This window comes from Budorcas taxicolor, chromosome 4, assembly GCF_023091745.1.
Source record: "Budorcas taxicolor isolate Tak-1 chromosome 4, Takin1.1, whole genome shotgun sequence".
Classification (NCBI taxonomy): domain Eukaryota; kingdom Metazoa; phylum Chordata; class Mammalia; order Artiodactyla; family Bovidae; genus Budorcas; species Budorcas taxicolor.
Genome location: NC_068913.1, coordinates 50568590 through 50592768, shown reverse-complemented (window position 1 = coordinate 50592768; position 24179 = coordinate 50568590). Strand labels below are relative to the sequence as shown.

Here is a 24179-nt window from a genome sequence, read left to right as displayed (position 1 = left end):
TGATCAAAACCATCCCCAAGAAAAAGAAATGCAATGGTTGTCTGAGGAGGCCTTACAAATAGCTGAGAAAAGAAAAGATGTGAAAGGTGAAGGAGAAAAGGAAAGATATAAGCATCTGAATGCAGAGTTCCAAAGAATAGCAAGGAGAGATAAGAAAGCCTTCCTCAGAGATCAATGCAAAGAAATAGAGGAAAACAATAGAATGGGAAAGACTAGAGATCTCTTCAAGAAAATTAGAGATACCAAGGAACATTTCATGCAAAGATGGGCTCAATAAAGGACAGAAGTGGTATGGACCTAACAGAAGCAAAAGATATTAAGATGAGGTGGCAAGAATACACAGAAGAATTGTACAAAAAAGAGCTTCATGACCGAGATAATCACGATGGGTTGAGTGACTCTCAGTAACATATATTTTTTAGGGATTAAGAGAATCATTGGCTGCTGCCACAATGGGATATTCAGCAATGAAGGAGTCTTCCTGCTGCTTCTCCATCTAGGGATCTAAATGTTTCTGACACCTAGGCAGAGTCCACTGGTGTAAGGTACTCATCCTTATTGCCTATACTCTGACCTCACACATGGGAAGGTGAAAAAGCTCTTTTTCCAGGCGAGAGGCTTCTAAAGTGGTTCTCCACTTTCCATGGAGGATCTTGAAGGATGCAAAGGAATAATTCTCATCTCATTATGCCATGATGAAGCCAACAATTTCAGGACCTCTGTTTTAGAGATGGGGAAAGGGTGGTCTTGCTGAAAATATAACTGGTTTCTCCAGACCCTGTGAACTGAGCTTTGGGTGTCCTGGGTCTGGAGCACATAAGGTATCTATCTGTCTCTGGCTGTCCTATTGTCAAAGTAGGTTAGTTAAACATGCAACTCGGCTGGGAATAACAGATTGCCAATGTGCTTTGGACCTTCTCTTGACTGGCTCTAATCAAGACCAGAGTGCCTGGATAAGAGTAGTTCATTATTTCAAGAAAATTTCTACAGAGGAATTAATATCGATAATGGTGATAATTATGGTAAAAGCTCTCATTCCTTGGGTGTTTACTGGCCAGGTACAATGCTAAGTGGCCTACACATTTTCTTTAATCCTCCCAACAAGCTGGTGAGCCAGGTGCTATTATTGTTCTGATTCTACAGATGAAGAGAAGTGAGCCCCAGAAGGGTGACATAAACTGCTTGGGATCACAAAGCTAGCATGAGAGTTATTCCAGTTGTCCGACACCAAGGCCTATGAGTAGAGTGCTTGCTTGTCTTGTACCAGGCACGTTGTTAGACCTTGAAGATACAGTGACCACTGACAAGCAGGGAAATGAGTCTTGGGACTAAGGTTTCTTGTACAGTGAAATAAGTGTAGAGCTGTAATTGCTAAAAAGCCTCGACTGAAGGCCACAAACGCTACCAAATTCTAAGGAAAAGACCAACCTGAAAGCAGAAGAGCAGAGACAGTCCATTTTGGGAGGAACTAGGAAAGCCAGGGTTGCCTCTGGAATGGGTGGGCTGGCAAATCAATTCAGGTTATGACCTGGTAGCCCAAGAGGGAAGGAAGACAAGCCCATTCCATGGGAGAAGGTAGGGAACTGGCTCTTGCTGAAGTGAAGGGGAAGAGAAAGAAAATTATGGCCCCAACTTTGTGACTTCAATGACAAAACGGTTTTCCCTATTTCCATCTTTCAACTCAACTCTGGAGGAAAAACATATATTTGAATGCTTCAGGGTTTGTCCTAAAGGGTTTGTTTAAAACATCAGGACAGAAGAGTAGTGTGATGTAGGCCTTCGATTTTTGGTTGTATTTTGACATGCATATGGCAAACATGCCAAATGTCAAAACTAAATTATTTCAGGACCAGCCTTTTTTTCAATGTTGCTCAATTCTTTTGCTTAAAACATCACCGCAACAAGAGTGCTGTAAGTTAGCATGCTGTACATCTCTATGTCATGATTATCTTGCATATTGATGTCCCAGTCTTAAGCCTCCAAGTAAAAATTGGCTTAATCATTTAGCAAAGTCAGAATTAAAAACACCTTGACTTGGGAAGGTGAACAGCCCAAATAATTGACTTAAGTAATTATTTTTTAAAAGCTGAGGCTCATAAAGTGGATGTCACCTACCTGAAGTCCTGAGTGTTCTCTCAGGAGCCGGTCATACTCTTTTGAAAGTCTCTCTGATTGCATCTTCATTATCATCACGTCATTTTGTGCCTTAGAAAGGGCTAGAGAACATTGAATAGAATTAAAAAATCTTGAATTTGAAATTTATCAAATTTATGGGAAAGTTGCAAAGAGAACCGCTTTGTAGCCTTTGATAGTGTATTCTTTCTGTACAAACACAATTATTTTCTTGAACCATCTGAGATCAAATTACAGACTTCATGCCCCTTTACCCTTAGGAAATCACCGTGTATTTCCTAAGAACAAAGATATTCATAGTATAGTTACAAATTTAGGAAATTTAACATCAATATAATACTTTTTATCTGATCTACCATCCATTTCCAATCTTCGCAACTGTACCACTTATGTCCTTTTCATCATTTTTTTCAGTTCTAGTCCAGATATCTAGTCCTATATTTAAGATTATCATTAAGATGTCATATCTCTTTAATTTCCAATAATCTGGGATAATTCATTAGCTTTCCCCCTTGCCTTCTTCTCCCTACTCATCAATGACACTGATATTTTTAAGAACAGAGCCCCCTCTTTTTAATAGAATGCTTTCCATTTTGACTTGGCCTGATGTTCTCTGATTAAATTCAGATTATACCTCCCTCTTACATGCAAATATGACATAATGTTGAATATACGTTGATGTTGAATATATCTCAAGGTTATCACATCCAAAGGCCCATCTGTCTCTGTTTTTTCCATTTTTACAGTTATTTTCCTCCTGTAACTAAGAAGTGGTGAGACAATTAAGGCTATGAAATGACACCACCTTATGGCAGAAAGCGAAGAGAAACATAAGAGCCTCTTGATGGAGGTGAAAGAGGAATGAAAAAGCTGGCTTAAACTCAACATTCAAAAAACTAAGATCATGGCATCCGGTCCCATCACTTCATGGCAAATAGATGGGGAAAAAAACGGAAACAGTGACAACTTTATTTTCTTGGGCTCCAAAATCACTCCAATCTGTGAATGCAGCCATGAAATTAAAAAATGCTTGCTCCTTGGAAGAAAAGCTATGACAAACTTAGTGTATTAAAAAGCAGAGACATCACTTTCCTGATAAAGGTCCGTATAGTCAAAGCTATGGTTTTTCCAACAGTCATGTATGGATGTGAGAGCTGGACCATAAAGAAGACTGAGTGTTGAAGAACTGATGCATTTGAACTGTGGTGCTGGAGAAGACTCTTGAGAGTCCCCTGGACAGCAAGGAGATGAAATTAGTCAATCCTAAAGGAAATCAACCCTGAATATTCATTGGAAGGACTGATGCTGAAGCTCTAATCCTCTGGCCAACTGACGCGAAGATCCAATTCACTGAAAGACTCTGATGCTGAGAAAGATTGAGGGCAGGAGAAGGGGGCGACAGAGGATGAAATGGTTGGATGGCATCATAGACTCAATGGAAGTAAGTTTCAGCAAATTCCAGAAAACAATGAAGGACAGGGGAGCCTGGCGTGCTGCAGTCCATGGGGTTGGGACATGACTGAGTGACTGAACAACAAAACATCCTGTTTCTTGTCAAAACTTCAAGCTTATATTCAGCATCTACATATCATTCTTTCCCAAAACCCATCTTTGTTATGATGATTGCAAACTAGTGATTTTCCAACTTCACCATTCAATCCAAATTTATCAGTCAGCACTGTAGTATAAAGAGTCTTCCTTTCTTTCATATCCATCCATCCACCATCAGTATGAACTAGAAATAGATTCCTATTTTTAAAAATGATTTATAACTCATTAATATACTTAATTTCCCCCAGGTCTGGCCAGGGGGAACCCCTTTCAGGCTGGCATTTATGTCCCTTGACTATGCCCCCAACAGTTTCTGGCACAAGATGTTCCAGATTTACCCTAACCTTTCCCAGGTTCAGCTTGGACTCAAGCATTAGCAAATAGAACTTATCAGAAGGGTCTGCTTTTGAAAAAACTGAGGGTGGAAAAAATATTTTATCATTTTTACTAAGAGATGGGTGACCCTATTTCCTTAAGAATGATCACTTTCTTATACAAAGTAGAAAAATATGGGGTATATAAGTGGCGTTTAAAGACATTACTTCAACATCTAAGTCAACACTTTGTGTAGAAGCCAGTGAGCAAATGTGCAGAAGGGAAGAGTTGTGTAAGATGGACTGGAGAAATTCTGGGAATCCTGAACTAGCTCTACATACAATTCTGCACATGCAGCCTTCAGAAGTTCTGTATTTGTAAATCTTTGAGGGTAGGATTTGAGGAAAGAAAGTGAGATTTATAAAACTTAAGTCACTTTTTTTTGCAAAATGAAATTAAATTTTAGGTTCTCTTTATAAACAGTTTGATGGTCTTCCCTCCTGAGAAGCCATCATATGGGTATTTTTATACATAAATGTGTAAGTCACTATCAACTGAAGCGTCTTTTGTATCAATACTTTCTTGACTATTTTGTCTAATTAAACTCTGCATTGTTCTACATCTGCGCTGTCCAATAGGTAGCCACTAGCTTTATATGGCTATCAAGCACTTTATTAAAAAAAATTTTGTAATTGGAATATAACTGCTTCACAATGTTGTGTTACTTTCTGCTGTACAACACTGTATGAATTGGTTATATGTATACATATGCTCCTTCCCTCGTGAGCCTCCCTCTTACCCCCTCCATCCTACTTCTCTAGGTCATCACAGAGCACTGGGCTGAGTTCCCTGTGTAACACTTTAAATATGGCAAGTGCAACAGAAGAACTGGGTTTTAAATTAAATTTAAATTAAATTCTGATTTAAATAGCCATACATAGCTAATGGCTAGTGATATTAGACAGCTCAGCTTTATAGTTTCCTCACATTACTTCTATAGATCCATAAATCTAAATTCGGTATTAAAAACTGAATTTGACAACTTTAATGTGTCACTTAGTAAAGAAAGGCATGGGTTGGATGTGAAAGAGAGATTTCTGGTAGTTAGATTTCATAAGGACCCATAGCCACAACATAAAGATAATGCATTAGTTTTCAATTTGGGGATAAGGCATTTCCTAGAATATACTCATGGAGAAGGTGATGGCACCCCACTCCAGTCCTCTTGCCTGGAAAATCCCATGGACAGAGGAGCCTGGTGGGCTGCAGTCCATGGGGTGGCTAACAGTTGGACACGACTGAAAGACTTCACTTCCACTTTTCACTTTCATTCATTGGAGAAGGAAATGGCAACCCACTCCAGTGTTCTTGCCTAGAGAATCCCAGGGATGGCGGACCCTGGTGGGCTGCTGTCTATGGGGTTGCACAGAGTTGGACATGACTGAAGTGACTTAGCAGCAGCAGTAGCAGCAGAAGATACTCGAAAAAATAGAGCATGGTGTCATCTTCAGGACCTTCCTTACTAAACATGTTTAAGAGTCTTGACTTGAGTATATAAAGAGCAAAGAAGATTCTACAACTTAGTAATATCTGAGTAGTCTGTAATAGTGGTTTTAAAAATGTTGATCAGGAGCTTGTATTGAACAGTTCTTAATGTTAAAAATGACTTATACTTACATTTCTGACATGAATAAATTAATTAGATTTAATAAATCATATATCAACTCATTAAAAATACTATTACAACTTTCTTATTAAAAGATACTATTTTCTTATGAATTGTTAGGAGAAAGAATGAATCAGGTGACCCTATGAATCTGTCAGAAAAGCTAGAAACCATGTGTATAGCCTATTCAGAAGTTTCTTCTGATTATGAAGAAAGTACAAAGATATAACAAAACAAATGCAGGCAAATCCTGTTTTTCTAGCACTTATCAAGCCAAGGCATGACCTGTGTTTCTTATTTTATTTTGTATTTCAGTGGATATTAGTAAACCTAATGATTACTAGCTTACTGATTTACTCCAATTAGGACAGGCTGTTACTGTCTAGGAGTCTTCTGGACTGTTTTCCAGTCCTTTCTTTACCTCTCATTTTATAAAAACTACAATATTCTGTTTTGGTTGTCTTCTACCCCCTTCTGGAACTGCCTTTATGACTAAGCGATTACATAAAGTTGTTATCTGACATTTGAATATGCTTCTTGTTTTATTTCAAACCATGTTATTTTGGAAACAGCATATATAGGGAAGACATCAGATAAGGAGGCTTGAGGTGATACATCTAAGTCACTATTTCAATTTTCCCATCTGCCAAAATGAACTATCACTTTCCAGTAGTGGTATGGAAATGTTGAGATATTTCATGAGATTACTGGACAGGTTCAGTTATGCTCACTGGGAACTTTCAGAGGCACAAATCATTAATATAAAGAAAAACTCTAACTAATATTACAGTGACATGTAGTAAGCCAAAATGTTTGTGTAAAACGACATGTAAGCAGGCCAAAAATATCTGTGGTTTTCCAAGTGCCAAACTTACATTTATTGAGCTATTTGCACAGTGGGAAGTTGGTGAGACCGATGCACTGTGTAAATGTATCACTATGATTTCTATCTGAGATAACAGACAGTATCAACTAAACTCTGCCAGGAACATAAAAAAAACATTTTTAGACCCACTGGCAAGAAAGCTCAAGTTGGCTGCAGTATACGAGGTATAAGGACTGCACTAGAGGAAAACTAATTTGAAAAGTGTTCATACATCTGGTTCTATTTTTGAGAACTCGAGAGTGACATACCAGACTATTCAGTATACTTACTCCTTATATGTACTGTTCCTTTACAGGGATCATCACTGGACCATTAATCTACAGTAAAAATTTCAAAATTCTTGGAAAGGACACACAAACATCTGTTCAGTAAGGGATGTAAGTTGTGGTTTTAATTATATTATGCTTGTTTTTGTATGTGACTATCTTGTCAGGTATATGCAGGTAAGGTCTGTTTTATTTATTACTTCAAGCATTACCTACGTTCTTTTAACGCCACACCCATATGTCGATAAGGTGTGTTGGTTCTACTTCCTTTCTCTCTCTCCAATCTATCCACTTCACTCAGTCACTATCACCACTCTCTTCATCTCTACTGAAATGGATTCCTCACCTTGTTTCTTGGCCACTCTAGTTCACTGTCCACAGTGATGTCAAAGAGACTGCTCACTCCTATGCCTTAAGGACCCCACAACAGTGCCCCTCAGATGTAACATGTAAACATGGCACACGAGACCCTTTATGATGGATCCGAGACCTACTTTTCAACTTGTATCACTGTCTCCATCTTATTTTACGGTCCAGTCACAGTGAGTTCCTTGCAGTATTTCAGAAGGTACTACTCTTTCAGTTACATGCTCCTCATTTTCTTAAAACATCCTTGCTCACTCTTTTAACCTCCTTGCCTGACTCATTCTCTCCTACTTCATCTGGCTAATTAATATTTATTCTTTAAAATGTCAAGAAATTATTCTTGATCTCTTCTGTTGGTTTCTATTTCACCTTGAGCTTAATTTTATTATATCACTTATGCTGAAGTGTAACTATATCCCTGGGCTTCCCTGGTGGCTCAGTGGTAAAGAATCTCCTTGCAATGCTGGAGATGTGGGTTTGATCCCTGGGTCAGGAAGAAACCCCTGGAGAAGGAAATGACAACCCATTCCAGTATTCTTGCCTGGAGAATCCCATAAACAGAGGAGCCTGGCGGGCTACAGTTCATGGGGTTGCAAAGAGCTGGACATGACTTAGCAACTCAACAACAGCAGCAAACTATGTCCCCAGCAGATTGTGGACTACTCAAGAAACAAAGCTGGACTTTCCTGGTGGCCCAGTGGTTAAGGATCTGCCTGCGAATGTAGGGTATATGGGTTTGATCCCTGGTCCCAGGAAGATTCCACATGCCGCAGAGCAACTGATAAGCCTGTGCGCTGCAACTACTGAGCTCATGTGGCACTCTTGAAGCCCCTGCACCCTAGAGTCCATGTTCCACAACAAGAGAGCAGCCCCTGCTTGCCACAACTAGAGAAAGCCCGAGTGCAGCAACCAAGACCCAGGGTAGCCAACAATGTTTTTAAGAACTAAAATTAAAAAAAAATGAAGCTGTGTCTTGTCTTTCCATTCTGAGCACCCAGCACTGTGCCTAGCGTTTGTTGGGTATTTAAAATATGTTCCTTGAAAGAATTAAAGAGCAGACAAATGAAAAGTCTAAGCTTTAAGCATGTGAAAAATCCACTTGTGTGTAATCAGTTCAGTTTTGAAAATATGATAAATGTCAGGTAAACAATGGAGGACCATTTTAATCACTTGATAGGAATTTTGGTTTCAACTAAACCCAATTATATCTTTAATGAAAAAAAATTCAGGCTAGCTGGAAATTCACAAAGCAAATGGACTACTCATGATATTTTGATAAAAATATAATTGTTGCAAATATCTCATGCTAATTTAGAATTAAAAACCAAAAGTAAATACTATCACAGAATTGAGTTAAAAAAAAAACAACAACCAGAAAATACTTATTTTAGTAATGGGGCAAGATATATACAAGATAAGCCTGGAGTATCTTATAGAGTTAGAATGATGTACTCAAGAAAAAGATAAAACAACAACAACAAAAAAATCCACGATGATGAGGATACATCAAGGAGATACAGGAGTCAACTGAAGGAGTTCTCAATGACTAAAGCTGAAAAAAATGACCTGAGCAACAAAACAAGTAGTATTAAATTATAATCTGAAGTATAAAGTGGATATCCATGAGTTTTTCTGATATAAATAAATAGGGGTACGTAGACAAATCTGTGCAGAAGAGCTTCAATCATTTATTCAGATACTCTGTCCTCAAAGAGATAGGGCGTGACCCCCTACTACTTCTTAATCTTAGGCCACAAATAGTGACTTTCCTTCCAAAGACTACACTGTGGAGATAAGGGGTTACAAAAGTAACTTTTTTTAGTGAGGTAGTGTCAAATACTACCTCAACCAAAAAATCAAGGTCAACATCAATAGTGTAAATCATGTTGATAATATATTCTTAAAATCATGTAGTAAAATGGCATTCTACCTCTGTGACTTTCCTCTCAAGTCCCATAACCCCAGTCTAATCATGAAAAATAGCAGATTCCAATTGAGAAACATTCTGCAAAAAGCCAGTACTTCTCAAAACTGTCAAGGTCTTCAAAAATAAGTCTGAAAAACTACTGTAGCCAAGAGAAACCTAAGGAGATATGAAACTAAATGTAACGTGGTATCCTGAATGGGATCCTAGAGTACAAAAAAGATCTCAGGTGAAAACTAAGGAAATCTGAATAAACTATGGAGTTTTTCAATAATAACATATCCATGTTGATTCATTAATTATATAAATATAACATATTAATGTAAGACATGAATATTAGGAGACACTGAGCATGGGGAATATGATAATTCTCCATACTATATGCCTGTTGCTGCTAAGTCGCTTCAGTCGTGTCCGACTCTGTGTGACCCCATAGATGGCAGCCCACTAGGCTCCCCCATCCCTGGGATTCTCCAGGCAAGAACACTGGAGTGGGTTGCCATTTCCTTCTCCAACTATATTGCCTACTTTTGTATAAATCTCAATTATCCTGGTGGCTCAGATGGTAAAAGAATCTGCCTGCAATGCAGTAGACCCAGGTTCAATCCCTGGATGGGGAAGATCCCCTGGAGAAGGGCATGGCAAGCCACTCCAGTATTCTTGCCTGGAGAATCCCATGGACAGAGGAGCCTGGTGGGCACAAAGAGTCAGACATGACTGTAGCGACTTGGCACACGGCACACACATCCTAACATCAAGTTTAGTTTTAAAAAATTACAGTGGGAAAAAAGCCCACACAAGAAACATATATATGGGACAAGATATAATAAAATTCATTAGCTTGTAAGTAATATCTTAGTAAGAACCTATCTAATATGATTTTTTAAATTCGTTTGCTTAAAGAAAGAAAAACTTAAATTTTTCTTTAGTGTAAAATCTTCTGATGTTTTAAAATTATTATATATTTTAAAAACTCACCAAAGTGGTAATATTAAAAAAGTCACTGAGTGAGGAGTGAGGAAGGAGAGAAAAACAAAAAATTTAGTAAAGCATGGACTTAATACATTTCAAGAATAACAAAAGTATAGGTTTCTTCATCTTCATGAGCAAGTCTTACATATAAACGGTTTAAGTTACTTAAGAGGAGGGTTGAAGGACAGTATGATTATAAACATCTTAAAGAAATTTAAAGTTAGGGTTTGTAAAAATAGTTTTTATGAAATCTACATTAGAGTCAGTATGCACAACAAATATAGAAGGGTGGTGAGAATTAAGCTGCTTAACAATGATGATAAACCTTTACTATTTACATCAAGAATATGAAGAAGGAAAGTTTCTTCCAGTCTCTAACTAGTAAGAGTTCATGAAACCTAAGAGCCCCTCCAAAGATTCCTAGTCTTCACAACTAGAGAAGATGAAGCTGTTACACAGATGAAGCTGCCATAAGACAAGGGAGTCATCCATTCTTCTATCCATTCATCAACATACGGAATGCCTACTAGGCATCAGACTTTCTACTAAGTGAAAGGGTCTTTGTTCTCATAATACTCATTTTCTAGTCTGGGAGGAAGACACTCAGTAAAGAAGCCAACCAACCAACCAATAGTAAGTGATAAATATAATGCAGAAAGTTTGAACAGAGTGCCAGGATGGAGTACATACAGCCACACAGAGATGGAGTACTCAGGAAAAGTTTCTCTGAAGTGGTGAAATTTAAGCTACCATCAGTTCTGTCTGCTAAGGGCACCTAGAAGCAATGACACCCCAGTAGCACACTGAGGGTCCAGATCTTTCTTTCTATATACCATTCTTCACTGTAAGGCTCACTAGAGAAATGGCTGGAGAAGGCAATGGCAACCCACTCCAGTACTCTTGCCTGGAGAATCCCATGGACAGCGGAGCCTGGTGGGCTGCAGTCCATGGAGTCGCTACAAGTCGGACACAAATGAGCAACTTCACTTTCACTTTTTACTTTTACCCATTGGAGAAGGAAATGGCAACCCACTCCAGCGTTCTTGCCTGGAGAATCCCAGGGATGGGGGAGCCTGGTGGGCTGCCATCTATGGGGTCGCACAGAATCGGACATGACTGAAGCGACTTAGCAGCAGCAGCAGCAGCAGAGAAATGGTTGATTCAAAGGACGGAGGAGGAAAAGTACAAGATAAGCTTGGAATATCTAAAGTTACACCAGAATGGAAACGCTTACAGAATGGGGGCATGACAAAATGATAGGGAACCCAGCTTGAAAAGACTCCCATTGGCCAAATCTGAGATAATTGGAACAATAAAATAAAATCTACTGAATATATTAAATAGGCAAATCAATAAATAACTGTGGGAAAAATGAAAAAGCTCCTCCTTTAACAACAGAATGGCATTTAATAAATGGAGAATAAGGAAATTAGAAAATCACCATTTGGAAACTGTAAAAATAATAAGGAAAATATGAAGAGAGAGAAAAGGATAGGGCAAATCATTTGGGTAACTGAGTGAGGACTACAGGGCTTTTCTTGGTAGTATTTCTGTGTCTCTTCTGTGATTTGAATTTATCATGTCTGAATAAAAAGTTAAAAGGAAAAAAAAGTCTGCTGTGAAGCAGAACAGAGAAATGGGGCAGTAAGTGAAGGAATATGAAACAAAAGGTTTTTAACTTTTATTTTTGGGGATAGGAGGTGAGGAAGTAATTGCAGAAAACAAGAGCCCTTGAGAAGGATAATGGGGTTGAGAGTCACAGCAGGAGAAGAGGGACTAAAACTTGTAACCCAATGACATTCAGAGTTTGAGTTCAGTTGGGGGAGGATGGTAGTTTTGGTGGTAAGAAGATGAATTTTTTTTTTATTAATTCTCTGAGTTCAATGAAGTAGGATGGATTTAGAATTTAGAAGTGAGATGAAAAGATCTAAAACAGGTCTAGAGAGTGAAAAAGTGAAGAATTTAGAGAAGTGCAATAGGACTGTCACAGTGTTTAGGGACCATTTGAATGCAGTGACTGTATATTTAAAACAAGAAGTTGGTTCTTTCAGCCATGTTGAGATGCTTGTGTGCAGGTACAAAGTAGATGGATAAGTAGACTATCACCAAGGCTCAGACCTTGAGAGACACAAGGGAAATAGATGACGGGGGTTGGGGGCGGGGGGAGATGGGAGGAGAAAGGAGGTAAGTAGTTTGCAAGAGCCTAATTATGATGAACCTTGAAATCTAAATAGGGTAAGGAGGGAAGAGAAAGCATCAGTACTTGGGGGTGAGATTTGTTAGAATCTGTTAGCAACCAGGCCTGGAATACTGTATGTACGCTAGGGACAAAGAGTTGATTTAGATGTGGCCCTGCCCTCCCAGAGAAGGCAACGGCACCTCACTCCAGTACTCTTGCCTGGAAAATTACATGGACAGAGGAACCTGGCAGGCTTCAGTCCATGAGGTCGCGAAGAGTCAGACACGACTGAGCAACTTCACTTTCACTTTTCACTTTTGTGCACTGGAGAAGGAAATGGCAACCCACTCCAGTGTTCTTGCCTGGAGAATCCCAGGAATGGCGGAGCCTAGTGGGCTGCCATCTATGGGGTCGCACAGAGTCAGACACGACTGAAGCGACTTAGCAGCAGCAGCTGCCTTCCCAGCACTTACAATCTAGTAAGAAAGATAAAAAATGAAAAATAATTTCTATAGAGTACACTACTAAATACATATCCACACAGAACTATGGAGGTCCAGAAGGAGGCCATTCAACCCAGCTTGAAAGGAGGCAGTTTCAGGGAGGCTTCTTAGAGGTGGTGACGGGGAAGCTGAAGGATGAGGGGAGTAGAGGCAGACAGACCTGCAGTCAAAAGGGTCAAAGGAGAAAAATGATGAAACACCACTGTTAGGACAACTACATGCTCCCATAGTTAATAGAGTTCAGTTCAGTTCAGTTCAGTCGCTGAGTCGTGTCCGACTCTTTGTGACCCCATGAACCGCAGCACGCCAGGCCTGCCTAAAATTAAGACTGGACAAGGGTGGGGCTGGCAAAACTGGAGATGATGCTGGGGGCAGATCACAGAAGACCACGTGTGCCTTCCTGAAGTGCTCTTATAAGGGCAACAGGAACTAATACAGAGTTTTAAACACTGAAGACGCCAAATCAAATTGATGGTGTTGACACTCTAGTGGCAAAGTGAAGATGCCAAACTAACAGGAGTGACATGCTTTAGAAGACTGCTTGCTTCGCACGAGAAGGAGTAAGATATTTTTTGGAATGGTAACAAAGGGGCAAAAATAATTATACTAAAGAGTAAACATTAATGAATAAAACAAAAAATAGCTCTATTTTTCATATGCAGAGAGAAAGGGGAAATGAATGATTTTGTGTGTGTTAGGTATTCTTCTACCTATTGTTAGGTATATGGTGCCTGCCCCTATCCTCTGGGGGACTATGAACATGAATGAGGTTCGTGGGTGAAATAAGCTATGATGATACTTATAAAGACTACTGGGACTCTGGACCAAGGAACCAATGAGCAGGCTTTATAATTTAATAAATAAAATCAGACCTATGTTATGCTCTTGGCAAAAGAAACAATAAATACATAAAGACTTCTTTCATGAATCTTAAGTTAGGTTGCTAAGTAATATATTTAAGAAAATTTTGGCTCTGTTGCTTAGCAAAGAATAATTACAAATTATATAAATATGCTGGTTTTGTACTTGAAAATCAGGTGTATGTTTTAGGCAAAGCACTGTGTCGGTATAGCTTATATATACTGCTTCGAAGAGTATGTTTTATAAAGCAATCTCATGTGAAAGCAGAAGCAACACGTGAAATCTCTGATTTACAAATCATCATGTATGCAGAACTGAAGGAATCAACTGACTCTGACTATAAAAAATATATATATAGTTTTACTATATATAAGCATACATAATTCCTTAAATTATCTGATCAACATTCATTCAACGAGTACTTAGGTGTATAGCAAATTTTATAATAATTTATACTAAAGCAGAAATCAATCTCTTCAATATCATCTCATTTGTACTGAAAAAGGTATTCTTTATCTAAAGACCCTTAACAGGAGTCAGTAAGGGCCAGATTGCAAACATTTTTAGCTTTCTAGGCCATGCAGCGTCTGCCCAGTTTGCTTAACTCTGCACCCAGACAACATGTAAATGATTAAGCAGGGCTTTGTTCCAATAAAATTTAATTTCTAAAATCAAGGCAGCAAGCTGGAGTTGACCCATGGGCCACAGTTTGCTGATCCCTAAACTAAAACACACTTGTAAGTCTTATCAGATTCTCTTAGATTATCAATTTATGCAAAAGAACTATAAAATAAAGTAGCAGAACATGAGAGGAGAGGACTCAAATTACACTTGAAATTTTAAGAAACTGCCTAAGAAGTTCCCCATTTATCTATTTTTCTTATAGAAAGAACAAATACTATATAGATACAGGATGCTGCAATGAGATTTTGCTTTAGGAAGGAGAGGTTTTCTTCCTTTTTCAGCTCACTTTCCTGGCTGAATGCTTCCCATCCATTTTGAAAGTATCTTTAGAGTAGAGTTGTCCAGTTTAATTTCTGTACCGCATGGGGCAATTACACAGAAACCTGAAACAAACTGATTCAATCAATATGTCTATCAACATATTCAGAGAGTTATGCTTGATTACATTTTAATCATCTGAACATTCCATTATTTGGTATGCATTTAACACTCTCTACTCCAGTTTTTTTTTTTTTTTTTTCAGTAAACTAACTCATATGTCACACAGAGGAAGGAATAATTTGTAGTCACTTCATGTATATATGTTGGCATTCATCAAGGTTATAATCTCTCCAGGGAAAAGAATATTTTCTCTTGCCGTAATGCCCCTTTGTAGAGCTAATGAAAGCTTTTCTTTAGGTAGCATTACTTATGCTTGCTGGCTTCCTGGGTAGTTAAGCTGGTAAAGAATCCACCTGCAATGCAGGAGACCCCAGTTTGATTCCTGGGTCAGGAAGTTCCCCTGGAGAAGGGATAGGCTACTCACTCCAGTATTTTGGGGCTTCGCTGGTGGCTCAGATGGTAAAGAATCTGCCTACATTGTGGGAGACCTGGGTTTGATCCTTGAATTGGGAAAATCCCCTGGAGGAGGGCACCATTCCAGTATTCTAGCTTGGAGAATCTCCATGGACAGAGGAGCCTGGTGGGCCACAGTCCATGGGGCCACAAAGAGTTGAACACGACTGAGTGACGAAGCACAGCACACACTGTCAATGCTATGAAGGCCATCCTTGAGTTTCTGTCTTCAGTTACTATTTTCCCTGGAGCTATTCCTTTTGGTCACTGTATATCAATTATATAGTTTATTTTACATGAAAAGGGCCTGGAAACAGATAAGAAGCTCACAAAATGGAAAACATTACAACTAAATGGGAATGTGACAGGGAACCAAGCAGGAGAACATATCACTATGACATATTTGTTCCAGGAAATAGTCCACAGCAAGAAAGTCTCCTTCTTCTGGTTTGATAATAATGCTAACTGCATGTAGAGATAATATACACTAATCAATGGCAATATACCCTTTATTTAAAAATTAAAAAAACAACCTAAGAGTTAAAAGCTGACTAAAGGGATGGGTCATATATTTTATTTGATTTAAATAACTGATATATTGTTAATAACATATAGTCTATTGCCATATCCATCAAATAATCTATGCTATTTTTTAAAAATATGGACTTTGCTTCAAAGGAAAAGAAGGAGATATTAAAGAAGCAGAAATTTCCAGATAAGTAAACAGAGGAGAAAATACATGTGTTTTCTTACTCAAAGCATAAAAACATTTGTTAAAAGGTCATAAAGCAAAAAACATATATGACTAAACCTACCAATTTTTTAAAAAGCACTGCAAAATTAAAAATAAGATGGTGGCTTTGATATAAGTGCAAGTTAAAGATAGTTCAGTTTACACCCACAAGAATTTGCAACTGTAAGATATGCTTAGTTTGGACTTTGAGAATTTATTTTTAGCTAGATAGATGGCTCAAACAGTTACTTTGCAAGAAACTAGAAACCCCACAGTTTTAAATCTGTCTTATTCTTGTTTAAGACTCAAGAGGCAGAAATACAGGGTTACTGATATACAGAATAGTAATTTTTCTGTAATTTTCTCTTATCTCGATCTTCAGTTTCTCTTGTAAAGCACTTCAACTATTTTTACTCTCTGGTACCCATGTTAGCTATGACTTGTGTATTACTGGCTTTAGAGGATGATGATTTAAAAAAAAAACAAAACTCAAACATGCTAAGGGTAGAGAAGCTGGTCTGTAAAAGGAAATGCTAGAATGTTATTTCTTTTCAAGGTAAGCCATGGTGAAATGGAAGCATTTATCCAGGAACAGAGTTGAGTAAACTAGTTGAGAGTTGAATAAAATAACTAGTTAATAAACTTGAAGTTTAAAAAGGATTAGAAGATTCTGTGTCCTGATTCAAATCTAAGGTCCCCGTTATACGCTGCCAATACTTAGGTACACAGAATGGGCCTTTACACTCAGTTTCTGTTCTACTTGTACAGACTTTGAGTAACGTTTAAAATTTGCTTTATCTCCAGCAATAGCACTCCTCTGAAGAAAACTAAAACACCAATTAGAGAACATAAGATACATGTACCTCACTGTAGCATTAGTTACAACAACCAAGATATGGAAACAACCTAATTACCCATCAATAGATAAATGGGTAAAAAAAATGTGACACACACACACACACCCAAACACACACTACGGAATATTTGTTGTTGTTTAGTTGCTAAGTTGTGTCTGACTCTGTGATACCATGAACTGTAGTCTGCCAGGTTCCTCTTTTCATGGGATTTCCCAGGCAAGAATATTATTATTACTCAGCTATAAAAAAGAATGAGATCTTGCCATGAGTTACAACATGGTTGGACCTAGAAGGGTGTAATGTACAACCTAGAAGGTAGGCTAAGTGAGATAAGTCAGACAGAGAAAGACCAATACTGTATTATTTCACTTCTATGTGCAATAAAAAAGACAAACAAATGAACAAACATAACAAGATACAAAGTTATATATAGAGAATAAACAAGTGTTTGCCAGGGGTGGGGATGGGGGAGGGGGAAGTTAAGGAGAAGAAAGAAACAGGTGAGGAGATTAAGAAGGACAAATTTCCAGACTTCCCAGGTGGTCTAGTGGTTAAGACTCAGCCCTTCCACTGCAAGGGGCATAGGTCAGATCCCTGGTTGGGGAACTAAGATCCTGCATCCTATATTATAACAATAATAATAATAATAATGATGATGATGATGAGAAGCCTAGAAGAAATTTAAAAAAAGGAAGTACAAATTTTCAGTTGCAAAATAAATGAGCCACAGGTATGAAATGTACAGTGTGGGGGATACAGTCAATAATTATGTGTTATCTTTGTATGGTGACATGGTCATAAGACTTACTGTGGTGATCAGTCTGAAATGTTTAAAACACCACATCACTATGTTGTGTTAAAGGAACTAGTATACTGCTGTAAGTCAATCACATCAAAACCACACTCACAGAAAGAGAGCCGAGTGGGGGAGGGGGAGTTAGAGGAAGGCAGTCAAAATGTGCCAACTCCCAGTTATAAGATAAGTAAGCTCTAGGGATGTAATGTGGAGAAGGCAATGGCACCCCACTCCAGTACTCTTGCCTGGAAAATCCCATGGACGGAGGAGCCTGGTAGGCTGCGGTCCATGGGGTCGCTAAGAGTCGGACACGACTGAGCGACTTGACTTTCACTTTTCACTTTCATGCATTGGAGAAGGAAACGGCAACCCACTCCAGTGTTCTTGCCTGGAGAATCCCAGGGACGGCAGAGCCTGGTGGGCTGCCATCTGTGGGGTCGCACAGAGTCAGACATGACTGAAGCGACTTAGCAGCAGCAGCAGCAGCAGGGGTGTAATGTACAACATGATTAATACAATTAACACTGGTGTGTGTTAGTTTTGAAAGTTGTTAAGAGAGTAAATCCTAAGAGATCTCAACACAAGAAAAAAATTTTTTTTCTATTCTTTAATTTTATAATGAGATGAAGGATGTTCACTAAACATTGTGATAATCATTTCATGATGCATGTATCGATAAATCAAATTATTAAACTGTACACCTTAAACCTGCATGATATGTGCTCAGTTGCTAAGTCGTGTCTGACTCTTTGTGATCCTATGGACTGTAATCTGCCAGGCTCCTCTGTTTATGGAACTTCCCAGGCAAGAATACTAGAGTAGCCTGCCATTTCCTACTCCAGGGGATCTTCCTGACCCAGGGATCGTACCGGTGTCTCCTGCATCTCTTGCACTGGTAGGTGATTCTTGGCCACTGAGTCACCTGGGAATCCCACACCTTAAACTTATACAGTGCCATTTGTCAATTATATTTCAATAAAACTAGAAGAAAAATAAATAAAAATTTGCTTTATCCTCAATAGGTTGCTTTTTAAGGATAGTTATGCTCCATGTTAAATGATCTTACAATGAATAAGTTATTTGAATCGGTTTCCCTGGTAGCTCGGCTGGTAAAGAATCCACCTGCAATGCAAGAGACCCTGGTTCTATTTCTGGGTCAGGAAGATATGCTGGAGAAGGGATAGGCTACCCACTCCAGCATTCGTGGACTTCCCTGGTGGCTCAGCTAGTAAAGAATTCATCTGCAATGTGGCAGATTCTTACATTCCACCTTACAATGAATGTTATTTGAATAGTTCCCCCCAAAATTGCTGATGGAAAGAAAAAGAAAGGGAAGATAAAGAAGAAAGAATAATGGCAGGGTCAAGGAATTTGCCTCAGTCACTTTTTTTTTCTTTTCCCTTTATGTAGGAGACATACACTAGTACTCAGCTTCTACTGTTAGACTGCCAGCCCTGAGAACTTTCAATGTAGCATGCTACGGATACTTCTGCTCCTAAAGGAATGAGGAAGAGACATTTTCATGTACAACTCAATCACACTTAAAATCATTGCCTGGATGCATGCAATGACTGAATGATACATATTTCCTCTAGTTTCAAGAGTAAGCACTGAGAAGGTATTAAGAGTAAATCCTGGGAAGCTCTCCTGGGAAGAATCTTTTGAAGTCAATCTCCTTGGATATCAGAAAGTTTCTGCTACATACAAGGTCTACTTTTATTATGAGGGCTTGTGAACTTTGTAAATTCTTCAGAGCTTAAGTTCTCATTTTTCATGGCAGTGCCCTTTCCCAATTACTCCACACACTGGGACATCAGAGCTACCATTAAACAGATCATTAAAAATGACAGATCAGGTCCTTACACCTGACTAAGTTAGTCTTGAGTGTAAATTGGATGCTTGGGGACATGCATGCTCTCCTTTGGCTCACTAGGGTCATATGACTGCACTGGAGCACAGGTCATTTACTAACTAACTGGTGAAAAATCTGAGCTGGTGTTTAAAAACTGATGGAGGTTTTGGCACTGCTGATAGAGTGAGTGCTCTTAATACTGCTTTCAGAATACTTTCCCAATTTGGATTGAATCAGTTTAAATAGACATTTGTATCTGTGCTTTACTTCCACTAATATATTTGGAGAAAATGTTTCACCAAGATTATAAAGAAACACTAAGGGTAAGACCATGCATAAGGACAATATTCTATTTACCTCTTTAAAAAAATATACCACACTGCCTTTCTACTCAGTTTTTAAATATAAGAGAACTTCCTGAAACATTTCTTAAGCACCATCAGTCTTAATGCTCTCAATTTTTAGAAATCTATGAATATTATTTGAATGGTACTATATACAAAGCATTGTGCTGCTGAACTCATCCATACCTTGAACTACTAATTTATTTCTTAGTTCTTGTCTTAACAAATTTGACTAGTATAGGTCAAGAGAACACAGCCAAGGTTATACCTCCATTAGAAATGGAACTTGGATCTTCTCAAGGTCAGTAACAATGTTATCTAAAATAAAATGTGTTCATAAAATACTACACTCCTTGCAGAAACCAAACAGAACGTACTCAAACAGGTAAAATCTGCTTTACTTCCACCTTGATTCACTTTGAAAGTAGTTCTGCAGTCTATACTTCAAATAGGAAAATTGCAATCACTTGTTATCCGATCATAAACAAAATGCCTATATTATAAAAGAGTTCATCTCCAAACATCTGAATTGTCAAAGAAATATTGAACTTCTTTATATTACTCAAAATAACACTGAGTTTAGGGTTATATATCCGACTTGTGAAGTTAAAACTCAAAATACATGAGCTGGATTTTTTAAAAAGCAAAGGGAGGAAAAAACTAAGCTGGCCAGGGTTAAGAGAGGAAGTATGGCACACAACCTCCTCTTGTCTGCCTTTTATTTCTGTCCTACTCTGCTTACAACTAAAGGAAAAGGATCCTTGGCAGATATTAAAAAAAGCAGGAATTTAAAATAATTTTTTAAACTAATTAAAGGTATTTTGGAAATAGTCCCTTGCATTCTTCAGAAGGATTACCAGCAATATTTTGTGTTGGGTAAAAAAAGAACACTAATTCTCTTCTGAAATGTCTGATTACTAAATTTATTTTCATACAAATGTTAAAACTTCGTGATCATGTTCCAAATTATTTGGAACTGCAGAAGAGCCAAAAGTACAACTATGGGAAGATTTAGAATTTTGAGCTATACTATACCAAACACACCATCTACCACTTTGTCTGGAAGAGTAAATTATTTTTTAACTTACTGCTTCTAAATGATTTTTTTTTACTTTAAATAAGAAGTAGGAAAGTGACTATACATTTTATATCAGATGAAATACCCTACGGATTTTTTTAAGCAATTAGCTTTTATCTTCAGGCTTTCCATTTCAAATGCAAATACATCTTGATGAACTCAACTCTGTCCAAACAATATACATAATCAACAATAGCAAGGTGTATTACAGAAAATTGTACTGAGGCCTATTTTTTTTAATCTAAACTTACAAATGGCATAAAGTATTTTTATTCAATTACTGAATGTTTTCCAATTTATTTCCAACACAAAGCAGTGGAAGAGATCTGAAATTGGAGAAGGCCTATGCATTGATCACTATCTTGACTCTGCCTGAGAGGTTCCCAGTATTTGGACAACATCAAGGACTATCTGTCATAAGCTGGAATGTTGCTCAGGGGTCAAGCCATCACCTTTGAGGCAGTTTCTTGGATGACATCAGATTTAGAACTTTTCAGTGCTATGCAGCTGCAGGCAATAATAATTTGTTCCTTGTCTAAGAATAAGAAGATACTAAAAGAACTGTTTTTCAAAAAAATAAAAAATGCAGAAGAAATAGCTGCCTTCAGGGAAATGGGAGTTGGGATGTCCTACCCCAAGTCCTTACTGCAATGTATTTTGGAATCAGACACTGAACTCTACTGACATCCCAGTCTGTGGCTTACTCTGTCCATATCATTTCTTTCAAGGAACATTTTCCTTATATCTGGCAGGTAGAAAATATTAGGGCTTATCTCAAGCCCTAATATTATAACCTTATCTTATAACCAAAACTTTTCCCCTGTCATTGCTTCTTTTAGCAGCAATGTACTATGATGAAAAACTGTGATAATTTTCCAAATGTGTTTACAAGCAACTTTTCAGGAACATAGGTCTTTTGCTAAGGCAGGAACATTTGTATTTACAACACAGATCTGAAACACCTACATGTTTGTCTGTAAAACAGAGCATGTTTCTCTTGGCTGAAACAAAGTTTTATCTTCATATTTGAGCAGGAATTTGTAAATAGGTCACCCTTGGTACTTTAGCCAGAAGAACATGTAGCCACTGTTTCGTTTTAGCAAAAGCAGTGAAGTTTAACAGCATAAAATATGATACTTCTACTTTTGTGCAGGCATACAACGTTACCATCTGAAGCCTTCTTTAATTCAGTTTTCAGTTTTTCTTTGTCTTCTTCTAGTTTTTTATTTTCTGCTTCCAAAACGTGTTCTTCTTCCTTGCCATAGTTTTTCAAGAGCTATCAGAAAAGAGAGTTATAGAAAGAAGTAATCTTAGATTGTAATAGCCAGACTTTTTTTTAGGAAAAGAGCTAAATAACATATTTTAAATTATTGGCCTTTATTCTTTGTCCTTTTTAGTGCTTTATACTTTTTTACAATGTAAACTTCTGTTAACAGAAACCTGGTTTTTGGCAAACACACACACACACACACACACACACACACACACACACATTTTTCTACAATTGAAACCTCTGACATGAAAATAACAAGAGTTTCTGGCTGGGCTACAATTAAAATTATATTTTCAGAAGTATTCAGATAAAACATATCTTTTTTTTAATATGTGATGTTAATCTAAGGAAAAAAATAGTTCTGAGGATAATATTAATTGGAAAGCCTTTATGTTCCAACTGCAGAGCGGTCTACTCAGACTAGTTTTATATTGATGATTTGTAAAAAAAAAAAACATGTTTTCAGGATAGAAATGGGTAAGTGGAGTATGACAGGGCCACCTCTATGCTTGGACAATTCTACCTAATTTACATTGAATGGTCTCCAAATTACTTTTATCCAGTTAATCTTTCATAATATTCTTTGTATTTTCAAATCTATTCTGGCTTTTAAAGTGTTTGTTTTATGTTTGTAGCTTATCTTTTCTAGGCAAGAAAAATTAAGATCTGAATAGTAAAATATTTGATTAAAATAAAAACATCATGGGGTAAAAATTTCATAGCCTGGATGGAAATCATCAGTGTTAATAGAAGTAAGTAGTTGACATTAAAAAGAACATTTTCAGATGTTTAGTTAAAGATGTTAAATTAATGTTTGAAAAACAGAACATGTACATATTGACATGGGTTATTTGACTAAGTAAAAAGGCAGCAATTTGATACAGAAAACCTCAACAGTCAGGAAAAAAAAATTAACTCAGGACAATTTAAAATAGACTGACATAGAAAAGAATTTCTACTGCAGGGTGATTTCTTTCCTAATGTAAACTGACATATTAAAACACTGATATATTAAACAAAACAAGACAATGTTCTACTTAGCACTGCTACTACTACATGCAAATATTCTACAATACTATGTAGTATAAGGAGTAAAAATATAACAGAAATACAATCTTTTGCTCTCAGGTTAACTCAGGCTTGAGGAGAAGGCAATGGCAACCCACTCCAGTACTCTTGCCTGGAAAATCCCATGGATGGAGGAGCCTGGTGGGCTGCAGTCCATGGGGTCGCTAGGAGTCGGACACGACTGAGAGACTTCACTTTCACCTTTCACTTTCATGCACTGGAGAAGGAAATGGCAACCCACTCCAGTAGTCTTGCCTGGAGAATCCCAGGGACGGGAGAGCCTGGTGGGCTGCTGTCTATGGGGTCGCACAGAGTTGGACACGACTGAAGCAACTTAGCAAACTCAGGCTAGTGGAAACGATGAGATGAACATAAATACTGTAGCACAAGATCAAATACAATACTGCTGTGCTACAACAGAGATCAGGCAGATCAAAGGAGGGATTGAAACTCAAATGAATATGTCATCCCAAGAATATTTTTTTAAGAGATAAAGAACTGAAGTACTTACTAAAACTGAAGAAGTCTCATATCTTTAACATTTAAAAAAAAACATTTTTTTTTTTAAGAGCGGAGACTAGGAAAAAAAAATCCCTCTGAATTCTACAGGTCTGTTGACCACTTCAACGCAATCCTTGCTATACTTCACTTGAATTCATTTCGCACAGTCTTCAGTGATTATCCAAATCGGAAGAGAACCAATGAGTTACAGGAAAGCTTACACTGACTGCCTGAATTAATAGGCCACTGACTTGGAAAAGTTGAATTTGGTGTTGGTCTTGTAAATAAGCTTTCACTAATGCACCTATAAACCTGTTCAACTTTATTATTGAATTATTATTATGTGTAACTTGATGCTGGAGAAAGACCAAGAGCCCTGGAATCTGAAATGCTATAGCTACCAGCTACAGTGATGCACATGTAAACTGTCCTGCCCACCTTACCCCACCGGGGTAAGTGGCTGGGAAAAAACAAGTAAGCAGTCAAGCTCCAGCATTGTTATTTTAAAGCAGGCATATATAAGTTAACTGGTCTTTC

General features: G+C 37.8%; 1 protein-coding gene and 1 non-coding gene across 2 annotated transcripts in view; both read right to left on the bottom strand.

The window, feature by feature from the left end:
* The window catches only part of LOC128046593 (uncharacterized), a 64895-nt gene that overhangs the window by 5268 nt on the left and 35448 nt on the right, over positions 1-24179 (bottom strand). Inside the window, 2 exon segments of the mRNA XM_052638734.1 lie at positions 2116-2216; positions 21968-22076. Coding sequence (XP_052494694.1) covers positions 2116-2216; positions 21968-22076 — 210 coding nt within the window.
* On the bottom strand, positions 18929-19056 carry LOC128047100 (small nucleolar RNA U109). The gene has a single exon (XR_008199292.1). It is a non-coding gene; the product is annotated as a small nucleolar RNA U109 (small nucleolar RNA).